This window comes from Sarcophilus harrisii, chromosome 3 (assembly GCF_902635505.1).
Source record: "Sarcophilus harrisii chromosome 3, mSarHar1.11, whole genome shotgun sequence".
Classification (NCBI taxonomy): domain Eukaryota; kingdom Metazoa; phylum Chordata; class Mammalia; order Dasyuromorphia; family Dasyuridae; genus Sarcophilus; species Sarcophilus harrisii.
Genome location: NC_045428.1, coordinates 556708859 through 556735165, shown reverse-complemented (window position 1 = coordinate 556735165; position 26307 = coordinate 556708859). Strand labels below are relative to the sequence as shown.

Genomic DNA, 26307 nt, shown 5'->3' with positions numbered 1-26307 from the left:
CATCTGTAAAATGGAGAGATGCTCTTTGGCTACAATGAGATAATGTAAGGAAGGTGCTTTGCAAAATTTAAAACGCTTCCTTGATGCCAATTGTGTGTAAAGAACATTAGCCTAGGAGTCAGAGCCCTGAAAAATGCTCTGGTCCTAGGCTGGGTCCCCCTCAACTGTTCTTCACTCTAGGACCACTCCACTGGGGCTGTTGTCAAGGGGGACTTCCTAGTTATTGACACAAATACTAAGGTTAATTAATAATAATAATTTGTTATTCAGTCGTTCTAGTTATAGCCTATTCTTTATGACCCCATTGGGTTTTTCTTGGCAAAAATACTGGAGCGGTTTGTCATTTCCTGCTCTGACTCATTTTACAGATGAGGAAACCAAGGCAAACAAGGTAAAGGGACTTTCCCAGAGTCACCCAGGTTAGGAATCATCTGAGGTTGAATTTGAAATCAGGTCTTCCTAACCCAGGCCTAGAGCTCTCTATCTGCTGTGCTACTTAGCTGCCCTTAATGACTAGCATTTCAAGGTTCACAAAATACTTTAGAAATACATCTCCCTTGATCCTTACAAATAACCCTGGGAAGGAGGTGCCATTATTATCCTACTTTACAGATGAGTTCCCTGAGGCAGAGGTTAGATGACCTGTCCAAGGAGGGGCGGGGGAAGTTTAGTGACTGGGGGAGGGGGGGGAGGCCTGGTGCGCTATTCAGGGCCACCTGCATACTTTCCTAAAGAGGGAAGTGTGCAGAAAGGGAGGAAGGAGGAAAACCCCAGGAGACTTCCCTTCTCAGAAGTGACCCCCCCCCTCACCAAAAGAAGTGCCCAGAAATGGCCTCAGTCGGAGCCCCAGTTCTGCCCCTGGAGGCAGCTTATGTGTTCTGGGCAGGTCCCTGCTCTGGCCTGTGGCTCCCCTGCCTGTAACTGGGTCTGGACCAGATGGCCCCTGAGGGCCTTACAACTCACATATATGGGTGACTCTGAGAGTGTCTCTTCTGAGCTCTGGGCTTCCTGTCAGGTGAAAGGGTTGGATTACTTAGTCTCTTAGGTGGTCTTCAGTTCTAAAAGTCTAATTCAATGAATAGGTCTACAGCTGGGGAAACTGAGGCACAGGAAGGCTCCTTGAGCTGCCCTCAGAGGCTCAAAAATCTGAAGGCTCGGACCTAAATAAGCTTCTTTGGCTGTCCCTCCAGGTTCTGTGGATGGGTGGATTGCCCAAGTTCATCATTCCCCATTGAAAGTGAAATAAAGAAAAGGAAAAAACAAGAAATTGAGGAAAATCATGACAGGAATGGCTTCAGACAGAAAATTATGAGATACCCCTGGGACTCGGCAGCAGGTGGGTGAGAGAAGCTGGGGGCAAGCTCCTTCCCTCCCCTCCCCTTTCCTCACTTCAGCCTCAGCCCTAACAGCCAAGTCAGACTGTTAGTACAGAGCCTCAGCTCTATTCTAGGAACATCTGACTAATTCCTTCCACCTGAGAGAAGAGAAGGGACCCTCCCCCTCATGCCAGTCTGGGGGCACAAACAGATCTGCAGCCCGTCTCGGTCACAGGGTCATCAGCACATATATGGGGCCCAGGTATATTCACCCTGCCCTACTTGGCAACATGAAGAATCTGAAGCATCATGGGTGGAAGAAAGAAGTCATCATATATTATAAATTAACCAGAGTCCCACGCCGGTACTTAGAGTGAGCCAAGGGGAGCCAACTGGGAGCACTGTTGGCAGAGGGGGTCCTGAGGGAGGAGCTGGGTTGGCTCAGCTTGGACAATCAATCCAATATGGTCCAAAGGCCCAAAAAGGGGTCCAGGATGGTGAATTTATATATAAAAAGGGAAGGTGGGAAGGTGGGAGTGGGCCAAGTCTTGATGGGGGACCCTGGGAGGTCTGAAAAAGCACAAGACATGTTCCCCTCCTCCTCCCCATCCCCAGTCCCACACACTTCTCATCACTGAGTCCCAGGGACGGGCAGCAGCAGCTCAGGGGAGGGAGGAGCTCAGTCAGAGGGGCCTTGGCACTCCTGGCAGTCTCTCATATCCTCCGAATAATCCTCTATCTGGATGGTGGTGGTGTGGAAATGGAACATCCCCTGCAGCCGGGACCTGGCCTCCTTCAGCACAGCCTGGGCATCTGCCTCCTGGGCTACGGAGCCATGGAGAGAAGATGGGTCATTTACTAGCCTTTAATACCATCCCTACCCCCAAGGCCTCACATTAGTGAGGGAGCTATCCTTTCATCTGAACTCCCACCCCCACTGTGCCCCTTTCTAGCCACGGCCCCCAGCCCCCAGCTCGAGCCCTGCCTCCACCTCCAGGACTACTCAGCTGGACCCCAGACTCTGTCCCTACAGCCATGCCATGCCCGTTTCCCCTCACCCCTACCCGGGTTACAGGATGAAAAGTCCCATTTCTCGCTAAGGTGGCTTCTCACCAATGGCGATGTGGACGGAGAGCACCGGCTGGGCTACCGTCAGAGCCCAGATGTGCAGGCTGTGTAGGCTGGCCACTCCTTCCACGGAGAGCAGCAGGTCTCGGACGGCAGTGAAATCCACTCCCTTGGGGGTTGCTGAGGACATAGGGCAAAGAGGTGGAGAAAAGACTTATTTCTCTCCTATCCCACCCCAGCCTTCTGGAAAGGGGAGCATGATTCAAGAGAGGAGGACCTGACAGGTCTGAGAATTCACTTCCCACTGGGCCATCTGGGAGAGGGTCCATGTCTGGGTGACTAGGAAGGAGGGTCCAGTGGTTAAAGCACAACATGCCTGGGGCCAGGGCTCAAGGCTGCTTCCAGACTAGGGCACATGGATTGTCTCTGAGTCCCTGGGGCTCTCCTTCCACCATGTCAAGTATGCAGAATCTAGGGGCACCTGGGTCTGGAAGCGGGTAGTTTGTCAGTAAGGACTCAGGAAGATTCAGAGTTCAAATCTGGCCACAGATCCTTCCTTCCATCTGCTTGCCTCAGTTTCTGCATATGTAAAATGAGCTGGAGGAGGAAATGGCCAACACCCTCCCCAAGTATCTCTGCCAAGAAAACTCCAAATGGGGTCATAAAAGTCAGACAGAACTGAAAACAAGTGAACAGGGCCCAGAAGGAGGAAGTCATTTGTTCAAAGTACTCTTTGGTCCTCTGCCCGTTCATTGCTTCAGTCAGTTAACTTCGTTCAAACAAAAATGCTTTACAGGCAATCACTTCTCATCTCTGGAAAAACAGCTCAGTGTCAGTGACCCACTGACAGGGAGCGAGGCTGGCATGTCACCTGTAACGCGGGAGGAAGGGCACGGGGCAGGGAGAGACGCCCAGATTCGTCCCCTGAATTTTGCCCAACTTGCTGTGTGGTCTCTGCCCATTTATACAATGGGAACTATAACACTTGCCCTTCTCTCTCCCAGGAGGGGAGGTGAAAGCGGGGGAGGGAGTTTCTGAAGCCAGCCTGACCCTCCCCCAGCTCAGAATAAGGGAGGAACTCTTCCTCTGGAAGGGAAGAGAACAGCACAGTGAGAGTGGAGGGTGGGGGGGTGGCGGGCAGACACCAGTTCCAGGAACTCCCCTTGCTGGCTGGTACTCAGCAGGGCTGGGGCTTGGGGATTAGAAAAAGGACAGAGCCAGGGCCTCCAAGGTCAGCCCAACCAGGGCCCTGGGCACTCCACCCCCACCCCAACTCTGGCCACCAGCACAAGTTGGCATGAAGTCCAATCTCCCCTGGCTCTTAGCCGAAGACCCCTCCTCTTTGGGTGAACACAAGCGACCCATAGAGGTGTTAAAAGGGACCTTAACACAATTATCAGCTGGAAGAAACTTTTTATCTCACAAAATCCAGTTTCTTCAAAGTGCAGATAAGGCATCTGAGGCTCAAAACCCAGGGCACAAAGTGAATTTGTGGCCGAGCTAAGCCTCCATGTGGTAGCTGGGTAGCTCAAAGGATATAGCAATGAGCCTGAAGTCAGGAAAATCTGAGTTCAAATGAGTCCTCAGATACTTATTTGCCTTAATCCACAAGAGAAGAAAATGGTAAGCCAATATCTTTGCCAAGAAAACTCCATGGAAAATAATAGCCCGGGATGGCCTGCAGGGTCACAAAGAGCCAGACCTGACTGAGTGATGAGTCCCCTTATAGAATGGGGAGTCTCCAGCCTGCTTAAACAAGGGCTCCTACCAGGCCATGGGCCCTGACGCTGGCTTCTTGTTCAGAGCCATCATGGCAGCTCCTTCCCTGCTCTCACTTCCCCGTGACCTCAGGTTGTGACGCAAGGGGCCCCGCTCTCCGGGTTAGGGAAAAGGACTTTACCTTCCATCAGCACGAGAATCACATCCCTCAAGATGGTCAGAGTGGTACCCAGCACTAAGATGGAGAAGAGGAAGGTACAGATGGGATCCACATACTTGTACTCGGGCTGGTAGAGAAAAAAGATCATAGATTTAAAGGGACTTCAGTGGCCATCTAATCAATCTTCTCCTGTGATAGGCAACTGAAGTCTATGGAGGGTCACAGAGAATAGATCTGAACTTAGCTCTTGTGGCTCCTGAGCCAGCATCTTATCTTTAGGGGAGCTGAGGCTAGCTAAGGCGTCACCTTCAACTAGCCTTGTAAATACATATTCTGGCTATCTGCCCCACTTGCTCCAATCCTTGCAGCCCTCCCTGTGGCCAAGGGACAGACAAAAAGGACTATTTTGAAGAGCCTTTCCCCCTGGCTAGCCCAAGGTCCGGCTCACCTCAGCTTAGGACTATTTTTGGCCTAGAAGAGAAAGGTCTCAGGCCCCTCCTACCTCCACCTGTTTCCAAGCATTTGGAAAGGATGTCACCCGGAAGACACTCCTGCTCTGTTCTATCTCCCTCACCCCAGGGCTGAGCTAGCTATTAGAAAAATACTCCAGTAGTTTTATAGCACTTTAAGGCAGTCAAAATACTTTTATGGCAATTGGCCTAGAAAACAGGTCCTTGATGAACAGAACCAGCTACACCCAGTGAAAGAACATTGGGAAATGAGTGTTGACCACAACATAGCATTTACACTCTGTTGTTGTTTGCTAGCATTTTTGTTTTTCTTCCCAGGTTATTTTTACCTTTCTAAATCCGATTTTTCTTGTGCAACAAGAGAACTCTGTAAATATGTACACATATATTGTATTTAACATATACTTTAACATGTTTAACATGTATAAGACTGTCTGCCATCTAGGGGAAGGGGTGGAGGGAAGGAGGGGAAAAGTTGGAACAGAAGTTTTTGCAAGAGTCAATGTTGAAAAATTACCTGTGCATATGTTCTGTCAATAAAAAGCTATAATAATAAAAAAGGAAAGAGAGAAAGAAAGAAGAAAGAGAGAGAAAGAAAGAAAGAGAGAGAGAGAGACAAAGAGAGAGAGAGAGAGAGAGAGAGAGAGAGAGAGAGAAAGAGAGAAAGAGAGAAAGAGAGAAAGAGAGAAAGAGAGAAAGAAAGAAAGAAAGAAAGAAAGAAAGAAAGAAAGAAAGAAAGAAAGAAAGAGAGAGAGAAAGAGAGAAAGAAAGAGAGAAAGAAAGAGAGAAAGAAAGAGAGAAAGAAAGAGAGAAAGAAATCAGGTCCTTCCTGGAGTAAGGTCTGGTTAAAGCTGATACTAATCTAGGCCAAGATTGAGACTTCCAGGCTCTTTTGGATAGAGCCTGAGGCCTGGAGTCAAGAAGATAGGGATTCAGATCCAGTCTCAAACTCAAACTGGCTGTGTGACCCTGGCAAGTCCCTGAACCTTTACCTGCCTCATGGAGATAACGGCTGTGTGATAAAATCAATCAACCTTTACCTGCCTCATGGAGATAACGGCTGTGTGATAAAATCAATCAACCTTTACCTGCCTCAGTTTCCTCAGCTGTAAAATAGGGATAATAGCTGTGTGATTGTGGGTAAACCAACCAATCTTTACCTGCCTCAATTTCCTCAGCTGTAAAGTGGGGATAATAACAGCAGCGACCTCTCAGGATTGTTGTTAAGATCAAATAAGACCGTGTTTTTAAAGCACTGGCACTTGACACATGCTTCTTTCTTTCCTTCTTTCATTTGAAGAAATTTCATTTTGCTTTGACATAGAAACCAGATTCTTTTGAGGATGCAGACTAGGAAATAGACTCCAAATCTGGTACAAGGGTCCCAGCGAAATAATAAGATACCAGAGGTGAAGTCACTCAATCAAGAGACATTTATTAAGTGCCTACTTTGTGCTGGCAATAACTTAAGTGTGGGAATACCAAGAAAGAACAAAATGAGGTCCCGCCCTCAAGGAAGTTACATTTTATTGGGAGAGACAACATGGACACCTCTATATAAATTACATACCAAGTTACCTTAGAGCAAGGATTCAGCCTTTTGGGGAGTGTCAGGGGCCCTTTGGGTTGAATAGTGGAGTCTATGAACTCCTCCTCTAAGTAATTTTTTAAAATATACAAAATAAACCGTGTAGGATTAGCAAAAAAAAAAAATTATATTGAAATACAGCTATCTAAATTTAAAAAAAAAAGTTCATGGACACGATTAGGAGGAAAGGTTCAAGGAACTGGTGGGAGGGAGACTAGGAAAGTTAAGCCAAGTAAAGAAGCATTTTTTAAGCGCTGGTTATGTGCCAGACACTGTACCAAACATTAAAAAGAGACAAAGGCAGTCCCTGCTCTCCTGAAGCTCACCATCCAATAGAGGAAATAATGTGCAAATAACTCTGCACAGTCAACTGTGGACAAAACCAACTGGAGACCCCCAAGCTGGAGGGTCTCTAGTATTAGGAGGGACTGATAAAGGTTCTTGTAAGAGGGATTTTAGCAGGGATTTGGAGGAAGCCAGGAGATGGAGATGAGGATTGAGGGAATTTCAGAGATAAAGGATAGCCAATGTAAAGAGAGACAGGATGTGAGGCATCATGCGCAAGATACAGTGACTGGATCAGTGTGATTGGATGACAGAGTTGGAGAGAGGAATAAGGGGTAAGAAGGCGAAAAAGGTAGAAAAGTTAAATAATGTAAACACCAAACGGGATTTATATATTTGATACCAGAGGTAACAGGAAGCCACTAGAGTTTATTGTGGGGAAGAGAGCGAGATTGACATAGATCTACACTTGGGAACCATTTTGGCAGCACCATAGAAAAGGGGTTGGAGTGGGGAGAGACCTGAGGAGATCAATCAGGACACTAGTTCAGTAGTCCAGGCGTGAGGAGATACAGGTAAAATCAATCAACCTTTACCTGCCTCATTTTCCTCAGGGATAACAGGTGTGTGATTGTGGGTAGTTATAGCACCAGGCCTGAAGTCAGAAAGTCTCATCTTACCAAGTTCAAATCCGCCATCAGACCCTGGGCAAGCCCCTTAACCCTTTTTGCCTCAATTTTCTCATCCGTAAAATGAGCTGGAGAAGAAAATGCTAGTTCTCAGCCAAGAAAACTTTAAATAGGGCCATGAAGAATCAGACGTGATTAAACAACTACAGCAATATTACCTCCCAGAGTGGTTGTGATAATAATTGTAACTATTTGTAATATAATTATAATGTCAAGATTATAATTGTAAGGTATTTAACTTAATGACTGGCACATGGTAAATACTATTTAAATGTTATAAATCATTATCATGGGACTGCACTGGGGTGATAGTAGTGTGATTTCAGTGGGAGGGACTTATCTAAGAGATGTTGAAGGGATAGAAATGTCAAGATTTGGCAACTGATTAACTTTGTGGGCTGACTGAAAAGGAGGATGCGTCCATGGCTATGGACATGGGTAACTATTGGCAGGAGGATGGGATGATTGAAAGGGGGTTCGGGGGGGGGGCAGCTAGAGCACCAGCCCTGATCAAAAGGACCTCAGTTCAAATCTGACCTCAGACACTTAACAAACATTTCCTAGCTGTGTGACCCTGGGCAAGTCACAACCCCAATTGCCTCAGGGGAAAAAAAGAAAAGGAAAAAAAGAGAGAGAGGTTTGGGGGACAGAAGAGATAACCAAATTCTACTAAAGATGTTCTGAATGTGAAATGCCATTTAGACATTTTAGAAGGACCAGAGCTTAGGGCTGGGTAAATAGATCTAGGAATCAGTTACATAAGAGATGATTATTGAACCTGAAGAGCTAATATGATCACCAAGATCATATAGAGAGAAAAGACAAAGAGGCCTGGGAAAGAATTCAGGCATATCCCACATATTGGGGGTATGACAGGATGATCCAGTGGTCAGAGAGGAGCCCAGAGTCAGAGAACCACTTTTTTTTTTTTTGCTGCTATTTGACACCTACCTATGTGACCATGGACAAGAGGAAAGACAATGGAAGAGTATAAGCATTTATCTAACATTACTATGTGCCAGGCATTGTGTGAAGTGCTTTTTTAAAAGGCCAAATATAATCGAGTCATTTAATTTGGAACAAATGGCTTCTGAGGCCCTTTCAACTCTAAATCTATGCTCTTAATCGAGTAAGGACATTACAATTCAAAGAAATCAAGTGAATTGTCCATACTACAAGCTAATAACTGTTTAAAGTAGAATTTGAACCAGTTTCTGAGCCAATCTAGGTCACTTAACCCTAGGACCAGCATTCTTTCTACCATAGTAGCTGCAGTCTAAGAGAGTTAGGAGTGGAGTTACCTCTAGAATAGAGGCAAGAAATCTTTTTTCTACCAAGGGCCACTTGGATGTTTATAACATCACTTGCAAACCGTACAAAATTACCAACTTATAGAATTCAAACAGTGGGAAATTATTGTACCTAGCTTTTAACTCACCATTGCCTGCTATTGTCTTAGCAAAAGATTTCACAGGCCTTATTTAGCTTGCAGGCCAGATGTTCCTCACCCTTGTTCTACAGAAATAGATTTCAGCTTCTGATAAAGGGGAAACTTTCTGTGAATTTGATCTTCTCCAAAATGAAAAGGGCTGCCTCAGGAAATATTCTTTATCACTGGAAGAAGGGAATGGGTAATCGCTTGTCTATTATATGAGTAAGAGCTCTGATGTGGGTTGTCTAAGGTGATCCCTGGGGTCCCTCTCAAGTTTGAGATCCCAGAGTTCTATTAGGAGCTCATTCCCAACTTCAATTCCCAAACACTGGCCCTCCTCACTGAACCAGCATATGAATGAACGAATTTTGAATAAGCAGACATAATCAGTCACTATTGATCAGGGCCAGAGTCAATGAGTCCAAACTTTGGAAGAGCAATCTTATACATATAACAGTAATTATGGAGCCATTCATATCTTCTTCTACTCTGGGATGTGTCTATAGGAATATCTAAAGAATCCATGACTTCATTAGTATTAGAAAGTAGAGGTGGACATGTCTTGAACCCAAGTCCCATCAGTCCTAATTCAGGGCTCTTCACCCTCTTCCACATAGGTCATGAACACATCTGTGCCAAATATGCCTTAGTTTCCTTAAGATCACTTTCTCAGACTGCAGCCGTAAAGGGAGGCCATGGAGGCGGAGGAAACAAGAATATTGGGATTTGTCAGGAAGATTCAAGTTCTAATTTCATCTCTGGCATTTGATGAGCTAAGTGTCCCTGGACACCACCAAACCTTCCTGATCTCCTACAGCTGCTAGACCCTCTCTACTCCCATCTTCTCACTAATTCATCACACACATATGTATATATAATATATTGCATACACTTCCACACATTATATGTATATATATATACATATATATAATGTGTTATATGTGTATGTGTGTATACTTACATGTGTTGTTCCCCTCCTATAGAATGAAAGCTGCTTGAGAGCAGAGACTGTTTTATTTTTGTCTATCAACAGTACCACAGATAGTGCCTGACATACAACAATTTTAAAAACTGCTTATTGAATCAAATGACTGCTACTTTTCTAGCTTTATAAAATATTTTTTTTGGCCAATAAAAACTGGCACTGAACTGAACAAGTAGACCAATTTAGGCAGAATTGTCATTTTTATTAAGTTCAACCTCCCCATGAGCAATTGATATTCTTCCAGTTGTTTAGATCTGATTTTATTTGTGTGAGAAGTGTTTCGTAAAATGATTGCTAATTTTCAAGCAATTTCCTAGGACTTATTTATTGAGTCAGAGATGGGTTATGAACTGCAGACCTATCATCATACCACATGGACTCTATTTTGGGCCATATACCCTGAGGAAGTGATTTTAAGGAGAATAAAAAGTTACTTGGCACAGAAATGTCAGGAACAATGGGACGGGGGTGGGGAGGAGGGGAGGAAAAGACCTCTGGATTAGAAGGTAGGAAATCAGGGTTCAAATGCTGGTTCTATTATTTACTAGACCTTAGATAGGTCACTTCCGCCCCTGCTTTTCTCAATTCAGCTCACAATGTATTCAATTCTTCCTCTGTGTAAGGCGCAGTGCTGAGTCCCTGCCCTCAAATCGCTTACCTTCTACTGGATGATACAGAATATGCCCTATTCCCAGGTAAATAAAACAAAAGAGAGTCATGCACGGAATAAAAAGATCCCAAGTTCTTTTGGGGCAGCTAGGGGGCACCATCGGGTACAGAGCACAGAGCCTGGAGTCTGAAAAACTTGCTCTGACTTCTAATGTGGTCATCACTTATTACTGTTAGCTAGTTGTGTGATCCTGGACAAATCACCTAACCCTGTCTGCCTCAGTTTCCTCATCTGTAAAATAAGCTGCAGAAGAAAATAGCAAACCACTTCAGTATCTCTGCTAAAAACAAACAAAAAAACTCAGATGGGGTCATGAAGAGTCAGACGTGACTGAAAACCTGGGGGGGGGGGGGGGGGGGGAATGGAGGAAAATTATTTATAGTAATTGCCACTTACAGTCTTCAAAGTCAGCAAAGCATTTTATAAATATCATCTAAGACTCACCCACACTCCTGTGCACTTAGTGCAGACACTGTGCCCAGCTAATAAGTATCCAAGACAGGATACTTAGAATACAGGTCTTGTTCTGTTCAAGTTCAGTATGCTGTTTAATACTGAGAAACAGAGAAGGCTTCATGAAGGAGGTGGCAACTGAAATAAGCCTTAAAGAAAGATTAGGATTTTGTAAGGCACCAACAGGTGAAATCCTTCCCAGTCTTGAAACTCTGCAAACTTACAGACATGGATTACATGGCTTGTAAGGACCTCTCTTGCCCTGGTATTTTATGGGTACATTCATAATTTGAAAATCATTTGACCTTGGACAAGTCACTTTCCTCTCTCTGGGCATAGTATGCCCATTTTGTGTATCACCTATGATATTTTTTTTCACTCCTCTCCAGAAGTTAATGGGTGCCTTAATTCGGGGCAGGGTCTTAATTCTAACTTTCTGGAGCTGAGAAATAGCAGTATATTGGGAAATCCAGTCAACACCTCTTCTCAAAGCTTTATTCCTGAAGAATAATCTTTTCACAGAGACAGCTCTTTAAAGAACTTTCCCTGCCTGTGATCTCCCTTGGCCTGGCCTGCCCATATCCCTAAGAGGAAGATAGGGTAATTATTGTTGTGCCCATTTTACAGAAGAGGAAACTAAGTGCAGAGAAGTTAAGGAACTTGGTTAGGCTCACAGCTAGTTAAACAGTAGAGCTGGAGCTTCTACCCCCATCTTCTATTTTCAGCTCAGACAAGGCATCCCTTCCCATCATGGGCTACCTTACCTTGTAGTAGAGGACATAGGCAGCCACTAAGACCCCAAGGCTCTGCAACAGATCCCCAACCACATGGATAAAAGCTGCTCGGACACTGGGGTTCTGCTCCTCCTTTTTCACATTGGTCCCATGGCTGTGTCCATGGCTGTGCCCGTGACCATGGTCAGACTGGTGAAGAGTAAATCCCATTCTAGCAAAGAGAAGAGAGAATCAGGCAGAGCCCTGGGAACCAGCATTAGCATCCTTATCTTCAGAATTGTCTTAGACCTCTACACTCTGTAGAAACCTCTGAGAAAGGTAGAGTGGGAACTTGAGGTGATTGTGGCTCAAAAGCCCAGGAGAAATGATTTCTCAAGCACAACCTGTATCAAATTAGACCTGGAGAACTAATTCAATAGTTTGGTAGAACAAAGAAGATACCAGGTTCATTGCCCTCGCCTGCTCTACCACCGGGATTTCCCTTTCAGGGAACCGAGAATCAAAGAATTCTAGAATCTAATGAATATAAACAAAATAGGAAAAATGGATTTTGAAGGGGCAAAGGGAAAATGCCTGTGTTTTTTCTTTATCATTAGATCTGTGAATTGATTTAAGCATCATAGAAAATAATGTGAAATTATTGAATTGTTCTTATTCTTTGACCCAGAAATACCTCTCCTGGGATGGATTCCACCCCTACCCCCCTCCAAAAGAGGTAATGAGCGAGAAAAGGATTATTTTGGATAACAAAAAACTACAAACAAAATATGGTTCTATCACCTGAGGAACAGTTACAACAGACTAGATTGGTAGATGAGGATTATAATTCAGAAAAATATAAGAAAACTTGATTGAAGTGATGCAGAAGGAAGAGTCAAAAAACTAATACATACACACACACACACACATATATATATATATATATATATATATATATATATGCTACAGCAATGTCAATAAAGATGGCTTTGAAACACAATTGACCTCAGGTCAGCTACAAAGAGCAATGTTGTCATAATATCATTAAAGTTAAAAGACACATGACTTCCTTTCTGTTAAATCAGTAAACCATAAAAGTGAAAAGTGACACTTATTAGCAGTTCCAATCAGGATGTATTGCTTAACTCTTTGGAGGAGGGTACTGTATTGGGGAATGTGATGAGCATGGTGTTTGGAGACTAGTTAGAAAATAGAAAAATGTATCTATTTTTAAAAGAATAGAGAAAGGGAAAAGGGAGGGAGGAGAGAGGGAGGAAAAAAGAAGAAAAAAAAGAAGGGGAGAAGGAAAAAAGACTAGAGAAGGAAGAAGGGGGAAAAAAGAGTAGAAAGGATGAAAAGGGAGAGGGAGAGACAAAGAGAACCAGACCCTGTTCCAGGGCAGGTAATATTCTTTTTCCTCTTTGTATTTTTAGCATCTAGTGCCGTGTGGCTATTCAGTCAACACTGAATTGTTGAATCATAGTTTTCATTGAATCAGTCATTAAGCTTTAGAATTGGAATAATAATAAATAGCTAGCATTTATCCAGAGCTTTAATATTTACAAAACCCTTTCCATAGATTATCTCCTTCCATCTTCACAACTACCCAGGTATTAGGGGGTCACGGTCCCAACTCCCCAGTGGGACAGGCTTTATGTGACCAGCACTATCTGTACATCTGAAATGGGGGCAATGAGGGGCGAGAGCCAGGGTGGTGTGAGACTCCGTTTATTACAAAGACTGCAGGTCCTTTTATCATCTTGGTGCTTGTTTCTAGTTACTACTTCCTACACAATCACATTCTAGCCTATAGTAGGTACATGATTCTCTACAGGAAGCTACACATAGATATGTTGTGTGCATTCCTTTCCTAATAAGGATATTCAAGGTATTCCCCTCTAAGGTCTGGCACAGCTCCCCTGGGAGCTGCCATGTTGCTCCTTTGGGTGGGACTCCCTTCCTCCCAGCGCCATCTTGTTCACCCTTACAAGGCTACCCTCAGATTACCTGACACATGCCCTGTGTGATATGCAAGGTGGGAAGGAGGTTGGTAGGCCCTCTTACAGCCAGGGAGCAGGGTGCTATTGTGGTCTTCATCAATTCCCCACTGAATAAGTGTCTGAGGCAGGATTTGTATTCAGTTTCCTAATTCCAAGTCTGGCATTTGATTCCCTAGGCTACCCATCTGGAAGAGGTCCTAGAGATTTACCTAGACCAACTGGCTCATTTTACAGAAGAGGAAACTGAGACAAGATAGGGGGAAATTATTTGAGAAGGTCACCATTGAGTTAATGGCAGAGCTGCATCTGGAATCTAGATCTTTTGAATCTTGGTCTTTATTTCTGCCTGCTTTCTATTAACTATGGGAGAACCAGAATCACTCCTTATGAAAGCTGTATGTTCTCCCTTAGAAGAGCAGGTATTAATGTTTGTTGAAGGAATGAAACCAGTGTTATGCATCCCAGATCAAAGCAAGTAAGGTATATATGAAGAGCTTTGTAAACCTTAAAGCTCTAAATAAATGTGAGCTATTATCATTATGATTATTATTAAAATTGGGGATTAGATTCTTTTTTATAGGCAATTGGGATTAAGTGATTTAGCGGAGGTCACATAACTAGTAAGTGTCTGAGGCTGGATTTGAACTCAGATTCTCTTGATTTCAGGGCCAGTGCTCTAAACCATGCCATCTGCCAGGGACTAACAAAAATCAATTCTTGTCCCATAGCCTGAAAAATAGAGTAGATCTAGAACTCAAAGGAGGCTCAAAGACTACCTAATTCAATTATATAAATTAAGGCAACTGAGGCTCAGGGAAGTGAAATGACATGGCCAAAATCACTCCGGCAATTAGAAGTTCAGGCTTCTGCCTTCAGATTCTGGACTTTTTTCATCATAATACACTGTTCTCCTCAGATAGAATGCTCTCTTCTCCACAGAGCTAAGACCACTACTCATCCAGGCAATCCTTTGTGAAAAGGCTGCTGGCTAGAAGTATAGGAGGGAGCCTAGAGAAGGTAAATCCTACCTGAAATGTATCCCCTGTATTTTAACAAAGGGTGGACTTGTCCAGTGGCCCCAAGTTATGAATGGGGTCTATAAGAAAGAAATTTCCAGGAATGGAAAGGTTCATGGACAGATGCAGAGGAGTATGGAGCTGAAAAATCACTACTAGACAGAAAGTCCAGAGTTCACAGATAAAGCTTGGCCACTTTTTTTTTTAGGTTAAACATGTGCAATTCTTATAAACATATTTCCACATTTATCATGCTGCACAAGAAAAATCAGATCAAAAAGGAAAAAAATGAAAGAAAAAAAAATCAAGCAAGCAAACAACAACAAAAAAATGAAAACACTATGTTGTGATCCACATTTAGTCCCCTGAATACAGACGGCTCTCTCCATTACAAGTCCATTGGAATTGCTGGCCCATTTTTTTTATGAAGCTTTTTATTTTCAAAACATATGCGAGGATAATTTTTCACCACTGACCCTTGCAAAACCTTGTGTTCCAATTTCTCCCCCTTCCCCCATGCCCTCCCCTAGATGGCAAATAATCTAATATATGTTAAACATGGTAAAAAATATATGCAAATCCAATATATAGCCCATTTTTTCCCTAGAAAGATCCAGCACACAAAGTGAGAGAAATTTATCTCTTCAATATGTAATCCAGTTCCCCCTCTTCCATTCCTTCTTCCCAGGGAAGCAAGTCCAAATGACTAATTGGATGGGGGGGGGGGGGGGCTGTGGAGTGGCAGGCCCCAGACTTACATGATATTCACTGCTACTGCACAGCCTGAAGTGATCAGCATAGCCCCTCCTTCAATCTCATAGTCTCCAGAGATTAGTCGCTGAACGGCCAGGTAGACTAGGACTCCTGTCACCACCCAGATGGACAGCACGGACAGCAGAGCTCCCAAGATCTCTGAAAAGCAAACCCCATCCCAAACACTAACATTTAATGAACAATTCCACAGATGTTTGTTAGAGGTAGGGAATGGGTTACTTTAAGACAATATAGTTTAAAACAGGGCTCTACTGGCAGAGATTGCCCACCAGGAAAAAAAAAAAGCCCCTATTGCCTTATACTGCTTATAGAGGATATATCAAATTCTTAGTGATAGGAGGGACTTTCAAACTTTACTATTCATCTTAGACTAGAACATAGACTCTCAAAGTTGAAAGGGACTTTTGGGATCTAGAATGTTAGAACATGAATATAAGGAACATTAGAACACAGAATGCTGGAGCTGGAAGGGGAACTCCATGATTTTGTAGATGGAGAAACAGATACTTTGTTAAATCTGAGCCACCGTGGGAGCTGGTGAAATAATTCATTGAATGAGGAAGAATACCTAGAGCCAAAGAGAGAAACAGCAGCTCCCCAAGAGATCAAATCTAAGACATGTTAATAAGTCTCTGAGCAAATTCCCTACCTGGCTTTGAACTCTGATACTTCCCCTTAAATATGCAGAAACACAGTTAATCACATATTCATCTGGTCTTGTTGGTCACTGTGTTTCCTGATGGAGGAGTTCATCTTCCTTGTCAGATTAGACTCCCTGAGGGTAAAGGTCAAGTCTGCTATTTGACTGTGGGTGATTCACTCCCCCTTAACAAGCCTCTGCTCTTAACATCCTCTTTTTAAAAGGTGACTTCCAGCTTTGATCTTACAGTCTGTGTTCTAAGGCTCCTTATTCAAACTAGACTGTTCTATGCTTCTATGATTCCTTCCTTCCTCTGGATCTCATTCCTACCCACCCTGGTCTCCCCTGGACTCAGCACAAAGCTCTGCCCACAGGAATGCCCTGGGAGTGAATAGGCTAACCAGTGCTAAAGCCCCAACATGATGGAACTTCACCTGCTCGATGCCAGCCAAAATTCATGGTCTTGGTTGCCGGCCGGGAGGACATCCAGAGAGAGAAGAGGCTGATGAGCATGCTGGCAAAGTCGGTAAGCAGGTGAGCCGCGTCCGTCATGACGGCCAAGCTGTGAGCTAGGTAACCCCCTGCAGGACCAGAGGAGTGGGGGTTGAGGGGACCCTTAGTTGGGCCTGAATGCCTAGAACCTTTAGTAGTAACTCCCTTCCTGCTATTTGTGAGTGATTTGTTACACAGTTCCTGTTAAAATGGGGCTCCGGTGAAGTCCAGTGTAATGGACTGTCTGCCCATCAGGCTTATTCTGCTCCCACCCCATGGCTCTCTTCCATTATTAGCACAGATGACAAAACCTATCCAAGAAGCCCACTTTGTTCCTTACCCACAACTTCTCCGATTATGAAGACAAAGCAGATGGTGGCTGCTACATACAACTGGCGCTGGGCTCTTTCCTTCTGACATTTATAAGGGTCACTGGGGCCCTGCTGGGCATGGCAATGCTGATTGCTCTGAGAGTCTATTCCAATGACCTGCAGGTCCAACCCGGGCTCAGGCAAGGGCATTGGATTGGTCCCATTCTGCCAAGGAGATCCTGAGTATGACCTGGGTAGAGAAGAAGACCTCCATCCTTTTCCATCCCAAGGGTTAGGCCCAAGGATGGAGTGGGGAGACTACAGGTAAGGGTGGCTTTGTGCTGGGAAGGAGAGAGGCTTAGAAACATAAATCGACAATGGTGGAAGGAACTTTAAGGGTCGATTGTCTAGATCAAAGAAGGAAGTCAAGACAGAGGGAAAGAAACAGAATTCAGGTTTCTGTTACACTCTATTCTGTTACACATCTGGATGATGATCCAGATGGTCCTGTGAAACCAAGTCTAGTCCCCTGTCTTGGACCTCAGTTTACTCCTTTGTAAAATAAGATAGGGGGAAAGAGAGAGACAGAAAAACAGAGAGATTGTTAGGTAATATCTAAAATTTCTTCCGACATTCTGCATTTTCAAGGGTTAGTTAGTCCAGGGCTGAAATTTATGGTTCTGGGATTCTGGGATTGGAGACATGGGGGGAAAACAGGGGAGGACTAATTGGCTGGGCTTCCTCCATTACCGTGGAAGTAAGAGTGCCCTGCCCTTTCTCCCCAGTAGTAACAGAGTTCTGCCCCCAAAGTCAGAGCTCTCTGGGGAGCTGCTTTCTCCCGCCCAGCTGCCCGCCCCCACCTGGAAAGGTATGGGCCTGCCGGGTAGGGTGGTTCTCCCCCAACCGCCTTTCCCCACCCTACCCCCCACTCCAGACATCTGCTGACTTGAAGGCAAAGCAGACAGAGGCACTGAAGCGGGAAGGCCAGAGTGCAGATGGGGGTGGGGCTCCTACAACCTCCCCCTCATCCTTAGGTGGGGGAGTGAAGGGAAGGGTGCAGCATCTACATCCTGTCTCTCCCCTCCCTCCACACCGTCTGCCCCTTCCTCGTTCTCTCTTCCTCTTGCTCTCTCGTTCTCGCTCTCCAACCTCTTTCCGAACCCGCCCCACTCGCTCTTCCCAGTCCTTCTGGAAGTTTTTGGTCGCTTTCTCTCTTAATGAGCTGCCCGCGCTTCTCCCACTGGGGGAAAAAGAACCCGGGGCGCGTGCGGATGGTGCAGCGCAGATCTCCCCTAATCCGTGACACCTGACACCAGCTGAAAAACCTCGGCTGTAGGTCAGCTGAGGTCCAAGAGGCGGGCCCGGGCAGGATGAGATGCAGCCGGAGGAGAGGTGGGGAGACCGCGTCTTCCCCCCACCCCTCCCACCCCGGGCGCGCCTCTGCTCCTGATTTACCGGGCTCCAGTTTTGACGTCCAACAGGTACCGCTTCTCCGTGGGTTCCATGCGCCCTTGGAGCCCCGCTCGTGCCCCCTCGGAGCCCCGCTCGTGCGCCCTAGAAGCCCCACAGGGAAAGTTCGCCGCGTGCGTGTGTGCGTGCCCCTGGCCCCCCGGGCCGGATCCCGAGTGGGCCAGTTCGCTCAGGACGCTCCCGGCGTCTCAACAGCTGCCTCCCGCGTCCCGCGCCCGCTGCGCTTTATCCCCAGCGGGCTACTACTCGCGAAACCTCTGCAGCCGGCGCGTCGTGTGCAAAGACCCGCGGGGAGGAGTGGTGTGTGGGGTGGGGTGGGGGACGTGAGGTGTAGGGGGACTGGCTGCAAAGAGCGCCCTGACCGCCCCTGGACCGCCGTGTGCACTCCTCCAGGGCCGGTACCTGCAGCCCCGGACACAACGGGGAAAGGCGGTGGGGGGAAGAGGGGAACGCGCAGAGGGGGAAGAGTTATCGGGTGGAGAAGGGACTGAGCGTCGCCCAACTTCACTTAGCCGAGAACTGAGCTGCAATGAGCGAGAGACAGCTAGAACCGCAGCTTTAGGGAAGGTTGTCCCAGGTGCCTGGAGGGTGGCGGTAGGGAAAGTCTCTGGTGGGGGATAAGAGAGGGATTAGGAAGTTTGCGCGCCCTAGGACTCTTGGGACATCCTAGAGGAAGGCCTGGGAAAGGAATGGCACAATTCTGCCGAGTCCTGCCCAAGACAAGTCCTATTCAACGGATGCTGCCCTCCCCTTACTCTAGATGGATCCACCAAAAAAGTACATTGAGTTTTTTGTTGCTGCTGCTGTTGTTTTTTGGTTTTGATTTTTTTTTTTTTTTTTTTTTTTTGGTAGAACTCAAACTGGCAATTCTTCGAAAGGCTCAGACTCGGGGGGTAGAGGAGCCTAAGTCACCCGGATCAGATAAGAACAGAAGCTGGATTTCCCTGCTTAGATCAGTTGCTCCCACCCTTCCTAAATCCTACCGCAAACAGTCTCTTCTGCCCTCCGTACCTAGCTACCTCCACCTCCTAGGATAGAATCTTGTTCCCCGGGGGCATTAAATACGAGAAGAGCAGGACTGACTTAGCAGCCCAGGCATCCGCTTTCAGGTTGGGAGCTCCTTCCTTTTAGTGCCCCATGTGGGAATTTAAGATCGCAGATATGATCTCCTACCTCTTAGTAAGTTCATCAGGCACAGCACCTAAAGAAGGGACCACATCAGGTCCTCCGCTGCAGTCCATGAGTTCCGATGAAGTGAATTTATGGGGGAGTTAGGTGTAGGAGAGGCGGGCTGGACAAAAAACACTGCAAGGACGTGCGGAACTGGGAGTGTCGGGACCCAGCTGGGGAGCTCAGCCAGCTTGTCCACAAACACTTGAGGGCCAAGCCCTGGGAGTCAAATGCTCTGGAGAGCAGGAAAGAAAAAAGTTACAGTCTTGGTCCTCTAGGAGCTTCCCATCTAATGGACTGAGCTCCTAGCTGCAATCTTCTGAGCAAATGTTCCAGAGGAGATGAGACTGGAAGATAAGAAAGTGTCGACAGTCTAAGTGGTTAGGGGATAGTACCCTCCTGCTCAGCATGGAAAGGGCCCCGGGCCCCTGACCTACTTTACTGTGGTACACCTGGGCATTCAGCATCAGTACTCCTGCCTTTTTTCTGTCTTCCACCAGTTGAGACCACCAAAAGACAGAGCAGCAGGGGGTTAGGGGAAGAGGTTCGGGCCTGAATACAACTACTTGGGACAGTAAGAGGAGGTCTCCTTGGACCATTTTATTCCCTCCATTTTTTCATACTTCTCTCCCAACTTTTCTTCTCTCTCCTCCAAAGACATAATGGAAGTTTGAAGGATTCCATATTCTCAGGGTTTCTCACTGATACTAAGTGATGTGTGATTATTTGGAGGATCCTTTTAAATCCAATATCTTGAATCTATACCAAGCCATTCAGTGTGACCGAGTGTTGGGATGGGGAGTCAAAAAGGACCCTAGGTTCAAATTCTGCCCCTTACACTTATAAAAAGGCAAGTCCCTTAAGGTTCAGGTGCTAGGTAGCAGTGTGAATAGAAGGCTGGGTTTGGAGAAAGATCTGAGTTCAAATTTAGCCTCAGAACTAGCCATGTGACCCTGGGCAAGTCACTTAACACTTTTTTGCCTCAGTTTCCTCATCTGTGAAATGAGCTGGAAAAGGAAATGGCAAACCGCTTCAGTATCTGCCAAGAAAATCCCAAATGGGGGCATGAAGACTGGGACACAACTGAACAACAGCAAAAGGAGAATTATGATACCTGTGGTACCTAAACATAAACATTGTTCTCGTAATAGCATGGGGTTCTATTTATTAGTACTGTTTTGAGGGAAAACTTTTGCAAACAGTAAAAGAGATACGGACAGTTATCCTCATTGATCAGAGATAGTTTTGTTTAATAAGCAGTATATTGTAGGAATTTCTTGCCTTTTTTTTTTTTTTTTTTTTTTTTTTTTTTTTTTTTTCTGATTTATACAAAGTTCATTTTTTATCCTGATTAATGATGGTTCTTTTTTTGTTTTTGGTTTTTTCTGAGGCAATTGGGGTTGTGACTTGCCCAGGGTCACACAGATAGGAAGTGTTAAGTGTCTGAGATCAAATTAGAACTTGGGTCCTCTTAACTTCAGAGCCAGTGCTCTATCCACCTCACCACCTACCTGCCCCAATTTCTTAAATTTTTAAGATGTTGAAGTTTGTCTAATTCTATATTTGTATGGGATAGCTCTTTGAGAGTGGGGAGGAATACTATGAAAGTACGATGGTGCAAAAAACCCTCAAAGATATCAGTAGCATTTATTTTAAAAATCAAATGCTTTATTCACAACAATGTGGGAGGAAGAGATAGTACAATTATCATTATTCCCATTTCAAAAATGAGAAAGCTCAGCTCAGCTGAGTGACTCATCCATGATAACATAGCTAGGAAGGAATTTGACCCAGGTCTCCTTAACTCCAGGGACTAGACCCCATGCTGGCTCCAGGAGAAAAAGTGCTAGAGTCTGAAGACTTGGGAACACAATGTGGTTCTAGTGGAAAAGTTGCTGAATTGCTTCTGAGGATCTGGGTTCAAATCCACTGGTGTGACCTTCTCAGTTAAAACTTCAATCTTCTGCAATCTGCAAATTGAAGAGTTTGCAATTTTTGACCTCTAAAGTTCCTTTTATTTATTCATTTATGATCCTTTAATTCCTGGATTTGAATTGGCTCTGATTTGCAGGAGCTGTTAGGAACGTGATGGATAAATCCTTAATCTCCCTGGCCTCAATTTCCTCCTGTAAAATGGGAGATGATGATAGTAGTATTGCCTATCTCGATTATTGTGAAAATTTGCAAATCTTAAAATGGAAATATAAATTATTATCTACAGAGCTGTCGTGTGGAAGAAAGATTAAATTTGTTCTTCCTGGCCCCAGAGAGGCCTGAAAATTGCTGAGAGGCAGAGTTCAGGTCAATCCATATAAGGGGGGGGGGGAGTGGAGTAGTAGTTAAGAGCATTGAACTTGAGGGGCAGCTTAGTGGTGCTGTGGATGGAGTCAGAAGGATGGGAGTCAAATAGGACCTTAGATACTGACTGAATGTGTGACTCTGGGTAAGTCATTTAACCTGGTTGCCAAGAGACAAAGACAATGACAAAGACAAGGACACACATAGACAAAGGGACAGAGAGGGAGGAGACAGACAGAGGGAGAGAGGGAAATCAGGTCCTATATCTGATTGTGTGTCCTTGAACGAGTCTCTTAACTTCTCAATGTCAATTTCCTGTAAAATGGGTATAATAATAATAGTGTTTATCTCATAAGATGGTTGTAAGGATCAAAAGAAATATAATCTATAAAATAGGTTGTAAACCTTAGCTATTATTCCTACCATCAGGCTGTCAAAACATGGAATGAGTCACTAGGTAAATTCTGTCAAACATAAACAAAATACCACTTGAAAGGGATGTTGTCACAGGAACTTTTGTTTGTAGGATCTGGAAGAAGAAGCCACAAGTGACCTAAGAGACCTCATTTTATAAAGGAGGAAACCAAGTCCCATAAAAGTTTAGTGACTTGCCAAAGTTGCCCAGGTAATAAACATCAAAGGCAAGCCAAAGTTTAGGTCCCTGCCAGTGTGGACAATTCTTTTTCTATAGCGATGACGTTCCTCTGTGTTAGTTGAGTGAAGATCAATGGAAGCATAAATACAATGGATATTAGAAACCTGCATGGAGACGCCAGAAATTAAAGCTGCTCTAAGTCTGATCTCCCTGAAGATCCAGAAGCTGGAGGCTTCAAATGACAGACCTGGATTCAAGTTCTGCCCTCTGACATTTACTAGGTGTATGACCCTGAGCAAGTCGCCTTCTCTTTCCCAGCACCAGTTTCCCCAGTCAGTCAAAGGGAAATGAAAATAGCATCTTTACACACTCTCCTTCACAGAATTGTCATGAGGAAAACATTCTGTAAATCTTATAGTGTTGTAGACAAGGGAGCTGGGCTTCAGTTGAGAGCCAGGGCTGTGGCTACACTGCCCTCCTTTGCATCAGGTGCCCAGTGAATTGATGAGCCGGATTTCCTTTCATTGAGGACAGGTGTGACAAAATGCAGGCCTGGGGATTTACTCTAAGGAAAATCAGCTACTCGGTCAGAGTCCATAGCTGGGACATCTGCTGTACAAAGCACTGTCGTGATTCCCCATCTCGGCGGTAGCAACTACCTCAGTTTTGTCTTTGTATCTGCAGGACCGGGTACAGTGCTCAGAGACTTCATACATGCTTGTGGCTCTTGTCTGTCCACCCAGGCTTATGGTGAGCAGACAGTTAAGTCAACAAGCATTTATTAAGTATGCACTATGGGATGTGGATCACTAGGGATACCCAAAAAAAGGCAAGAAAGGGGGTATACTGTTCTAAGGGTGCTCAAAGTCTAATGGAGAAGACAACATGTAAGTAACTATGTACTCTCTGTCTGTCTCTCTATCCCCCTCTCCCTCTCTCCCTTTGTTTCTTTTATTCTCTATTTCTCATTCTCTCTCCTAGTTTCTTTTATCTTCTCTCTTTCTGCTTCCTCCTCTTCTTTCTCCTTTTCCTTTTCCTCTTCCTCCTTCTCCTTTTCCTTTTTCTTCTCTTCTTTCTCCTTCATGTCTTTTTCTCCTCCTCTCTCTCTCTTTCTTCCTCTCTTCCTCTTTCTGTTTCTTTCATTCTCTATTTCTCATTCTCTCTCTTGGTTTCTTTTATCCTCGCTGCTTCCTCCTTTTCCTTCTCTTCCTGCTCCTCTTCCTCCTCTTTCCCCTCCTTCTCCTTTTTCTTCTCTTCTACCTCCTTCTTCATACCTTTTTCTCCTTCTCCTCTCCCCCCGTCTTCTTCTTGTTTCCCCTCTTCCCTCTCTCCCTCTTTCTGTTTCTTTCATCTCTATTTCTTATTCTCTTGGTTTCTTTTATCTTCTCTCTTTGCTTCTTTCTTTTTTTCCTCCATTTCTTTTTCATCCTCTTCCTCCTCCTTTTCTTTTTTCTTCTCTTCCTCCTCTTCTCTCTCTTTTCTTCTCTTCCTCCTTCTCTCTCCCTCTCTCTCTCTCCCTTTCCTTCTCTCTCTCTCTCTCCCTCTCTCTCTCCCTCTCCCTTTTTCTCTCCCTCTCCCTTTCCCTCTCTTCCTGTTTCTTTTATTCTCTATTTCTCATTCTCTTTTGGTTTCTTTTATCTTCTGTATCTCTGCTTCCTCTTCTTCTTCCTTCTTTTTCTTCTCCTCTTCTTCCTTCTTTTTCTTCTCCTCCTCTTTCATACCTTTTTTCCTCACTTTGCCCCCTCCCTCTCACCATATAAACATATTATATACATATACATGGACATACAAGGTAAATTGGAGACAGTAAAAGAGAAAAGGCAACAAGATTGGGGAAAGCCAGGAAAAGCTTCTTGCAGAAAATAGGTTTTTAGGTAAGATTTAAAGGAAAGTGGGAGGTAGAGGTGAGGAGAGAAAGAATTCCAGGCATGGGGGTTTGGCCCAAGAATATGCTAAGATTCAGGAGATTAAGAGAAAGGAGCCCAGTGGCATGGAGTCTTGGAGTATGTGGAGATGTAGGGTATAAGAAATTAGAAATATAGAAAGGGATCAGGTTAAAAATGGCTTTAAACACCAAATGGAGGATTTTATGAACATTTTTTGAAGATTTTAATCATCTCGGAACACAAAAGAGAATACAGATATACAGTGACTCAGTGCGGTTTTATCACAAAGGTACATTCCTTTCTCCTTTTAATCTAGATTTTCTTTTTCCTATTTGCATTTAATTTAATTTGTATTTTGTATTTGTATTTAATTTAAACCCAATTCTTGCTGTGTTCAGACTTTCATCTAAAGTGTTATGAAGATCATGATTATTATGAAGATCAAAGATTATTTGGGGGTAGCATATTCAGTGATATAGAAATGTTATTAAGGATCAAAATCTTTGAATGTTTAAGGAAAATTAGAGCAAAGACTATTTTTTGTCTTTCCTTTCTCTGACTAGACTTAAGTCAAGGAGAAAAGAATGATCATCTAGTTTGTGTTCAGGCTCTGCCTGGCTCACAGTTCTTAGATTAAGAAATTTTATTGTGAGACTTGAGATATGATTTGGAAAATTTCCTTAGTTTCTTCTGGATTTGAAGCTCATGACTTTCTAGAAAAGTGAAGGCTAATAAAAGCAAATGAATTGGTCTTGGATATGGGATCTGATAATATAATCCTGTTTCGATTCTTTCTGTGCATTCACCTATACATTGTTTAATTAGTTCTGAATGCATAAGTTTTAGTACAACATTCTGGCTTTCTTTAAAATGTACTGCTTGTTTCTGATAGCATGTAGCATTGGAGCATTTCCTTGTCAGCCTGAAAATCCTGTGGTACAGGCTGAATTTCTCATCATGTTGATGTTGTCATGCTGTGTTCATGATACCTGCCTGCCCTTCCATCCTTTGGGAGTAAATCAAATGGGAAGATTTTATCGTTAATTCTGGTGTTGATAAGGAGCCACTGGAGTTTATTGAATAGGGGTACAGTGAGGTCAGATTTGCAATCTGGGAAGATTCATTTGACAGATGGAGTGGAAGATGGATTGGTGTGGAGAGAAATTTGAGTCATGAAAACTGATCAAAAGGCTAACGAATTATCCACATATGAGGTGAGGAGGGCCCTTACCAGGCTAGCAAAAGTGTTAGGAGAGAAGGAAAAATATATGAGAGATGTTAGGAAGGCAGAATGAGCAGGATTTGGCTTGGATTATGGGGATGAAAAAGTAAGGATTTGAGGATGACTTCTCAAAACCAAGGAGTTGATGATGCTAAGTGAAATGAGCAGAACCAGGAGATCATTATACCCAGCAACAAGAAGACTATACAATGATCAATTCTGATGAACGTGGCTCTCTTCAACAATGAGATGATTCAAATCAGTTCCAATTGTTCAGTAACGAAGAGAGCAATCTACACCCAGAGAGAGAACCGTGGCAGCTGAGTGTGGGACCACAACATAGCATTTTCACTCTTTCTGTTGTTGTTTGCTTGCATTTTGTTTTCTCTCAGTTTTTTTTCCCTTTTTGATCCGATTTTCCTTTTCTTTTCTTTCTTTTTTTTGAACTTATTTATTTATTTTTTTATTATAGCTTTTTATTTCCAAGATATATGCATGGGTAATTTTTCAGCACTGACCCTTGCAAAAACCTTCTGTTCCAACTTCTCCCTTTCTTCTCCCCACCTCTTCCCCCAGATGGCAGGTTGATCAATACATGTTAAATATGTTAAAGTATAAGTTAAATACAATATATGTATACATGTCCATGCAGTTATTTTGCTGTGCAAAAAGAATCGGACTTTGAAATAATGTACAATTAGCCTGTGAAGGAAATCAAAAATGCAGGTGGACAAAAATAGAGGGATTGGGAATTCTATGTAGTGGTTCATAGTCATCTCCCAGAATTCTTTTTCTGGGTATAGCTGGTTCAATTCATTACATTGGAACTGATTTGGTTCATCTCATTGTTGAAGAGGATCACGTCCATCAGAATTTTGATCTGAT

General features: G+C 44.2%; 1 protein-coding gene and 1 long non-coding RNA gene across 5 annotated transcripts in view; one reads left to right on the top strand and one right to left on the bottom strand.

The window, feature by feature from the left end:
* Window positions 1-1630: 1630 nt before the first annotated feature.
* On the bottom strand, window positions 1631-19698 carry SLC30A2 (solute carrier family 30 member 2). 2 transcript variants are annotated; one of them, XM_031962540.1, is made up of 8 exons: window positions 19425-19698; window positions 16811-17031; window positions 16413-16559; window positions 15323-15476; window positions 11600-11780; window positions 4285-4390; window positions 2430-2564; window positions 1631-2141 (listed from the first exon to the last, which is right to left on the bottom strand). In XM_031962540.1, exons 1-8 carry the CDS (start codon window positions 19490-19492, stop codon window positions 1996-1998), a joined length of 1158 nt encoding a protein of 385 aa, XP_031818400.1. In that variant the 5' UTR covers window positions 19493-19698; the 3' UTR covers window positions 1631-1995. The 2 variants fall into 2 exon arrangements, with proteins under 2 accessions (XP_031818400.1, XP_031818401.1); XM_031962541.1 differs by lacking the exon at window positions 19425-19698 and adding an exon at window positions 18237-18543 and having other exon boundaries at window positions 1996-2141.
* The window catches only part of LOC105749920, an 18151-nt gene continuing 8271 nt past the window's right edge, over window positions 16428-26307 (top strand). Inside the window, exons 1-2 of one of the 3 annotated variants that reach the window (XR_004233350.1) lie at window positions 16428-16512; window positions 16965-17105. This is a non-coding gene — a long non-coding RNA (uncharacterized LOC105749920). Of the gene's footprint in view, window positions 16513-16964; window positions 17106-18136; window positions 18263-26307 lie in introns of those variants that run through there. The other 2 variants (XR_001120783.2, XR_004233349.1) reach the window with 2 other exon arrangements.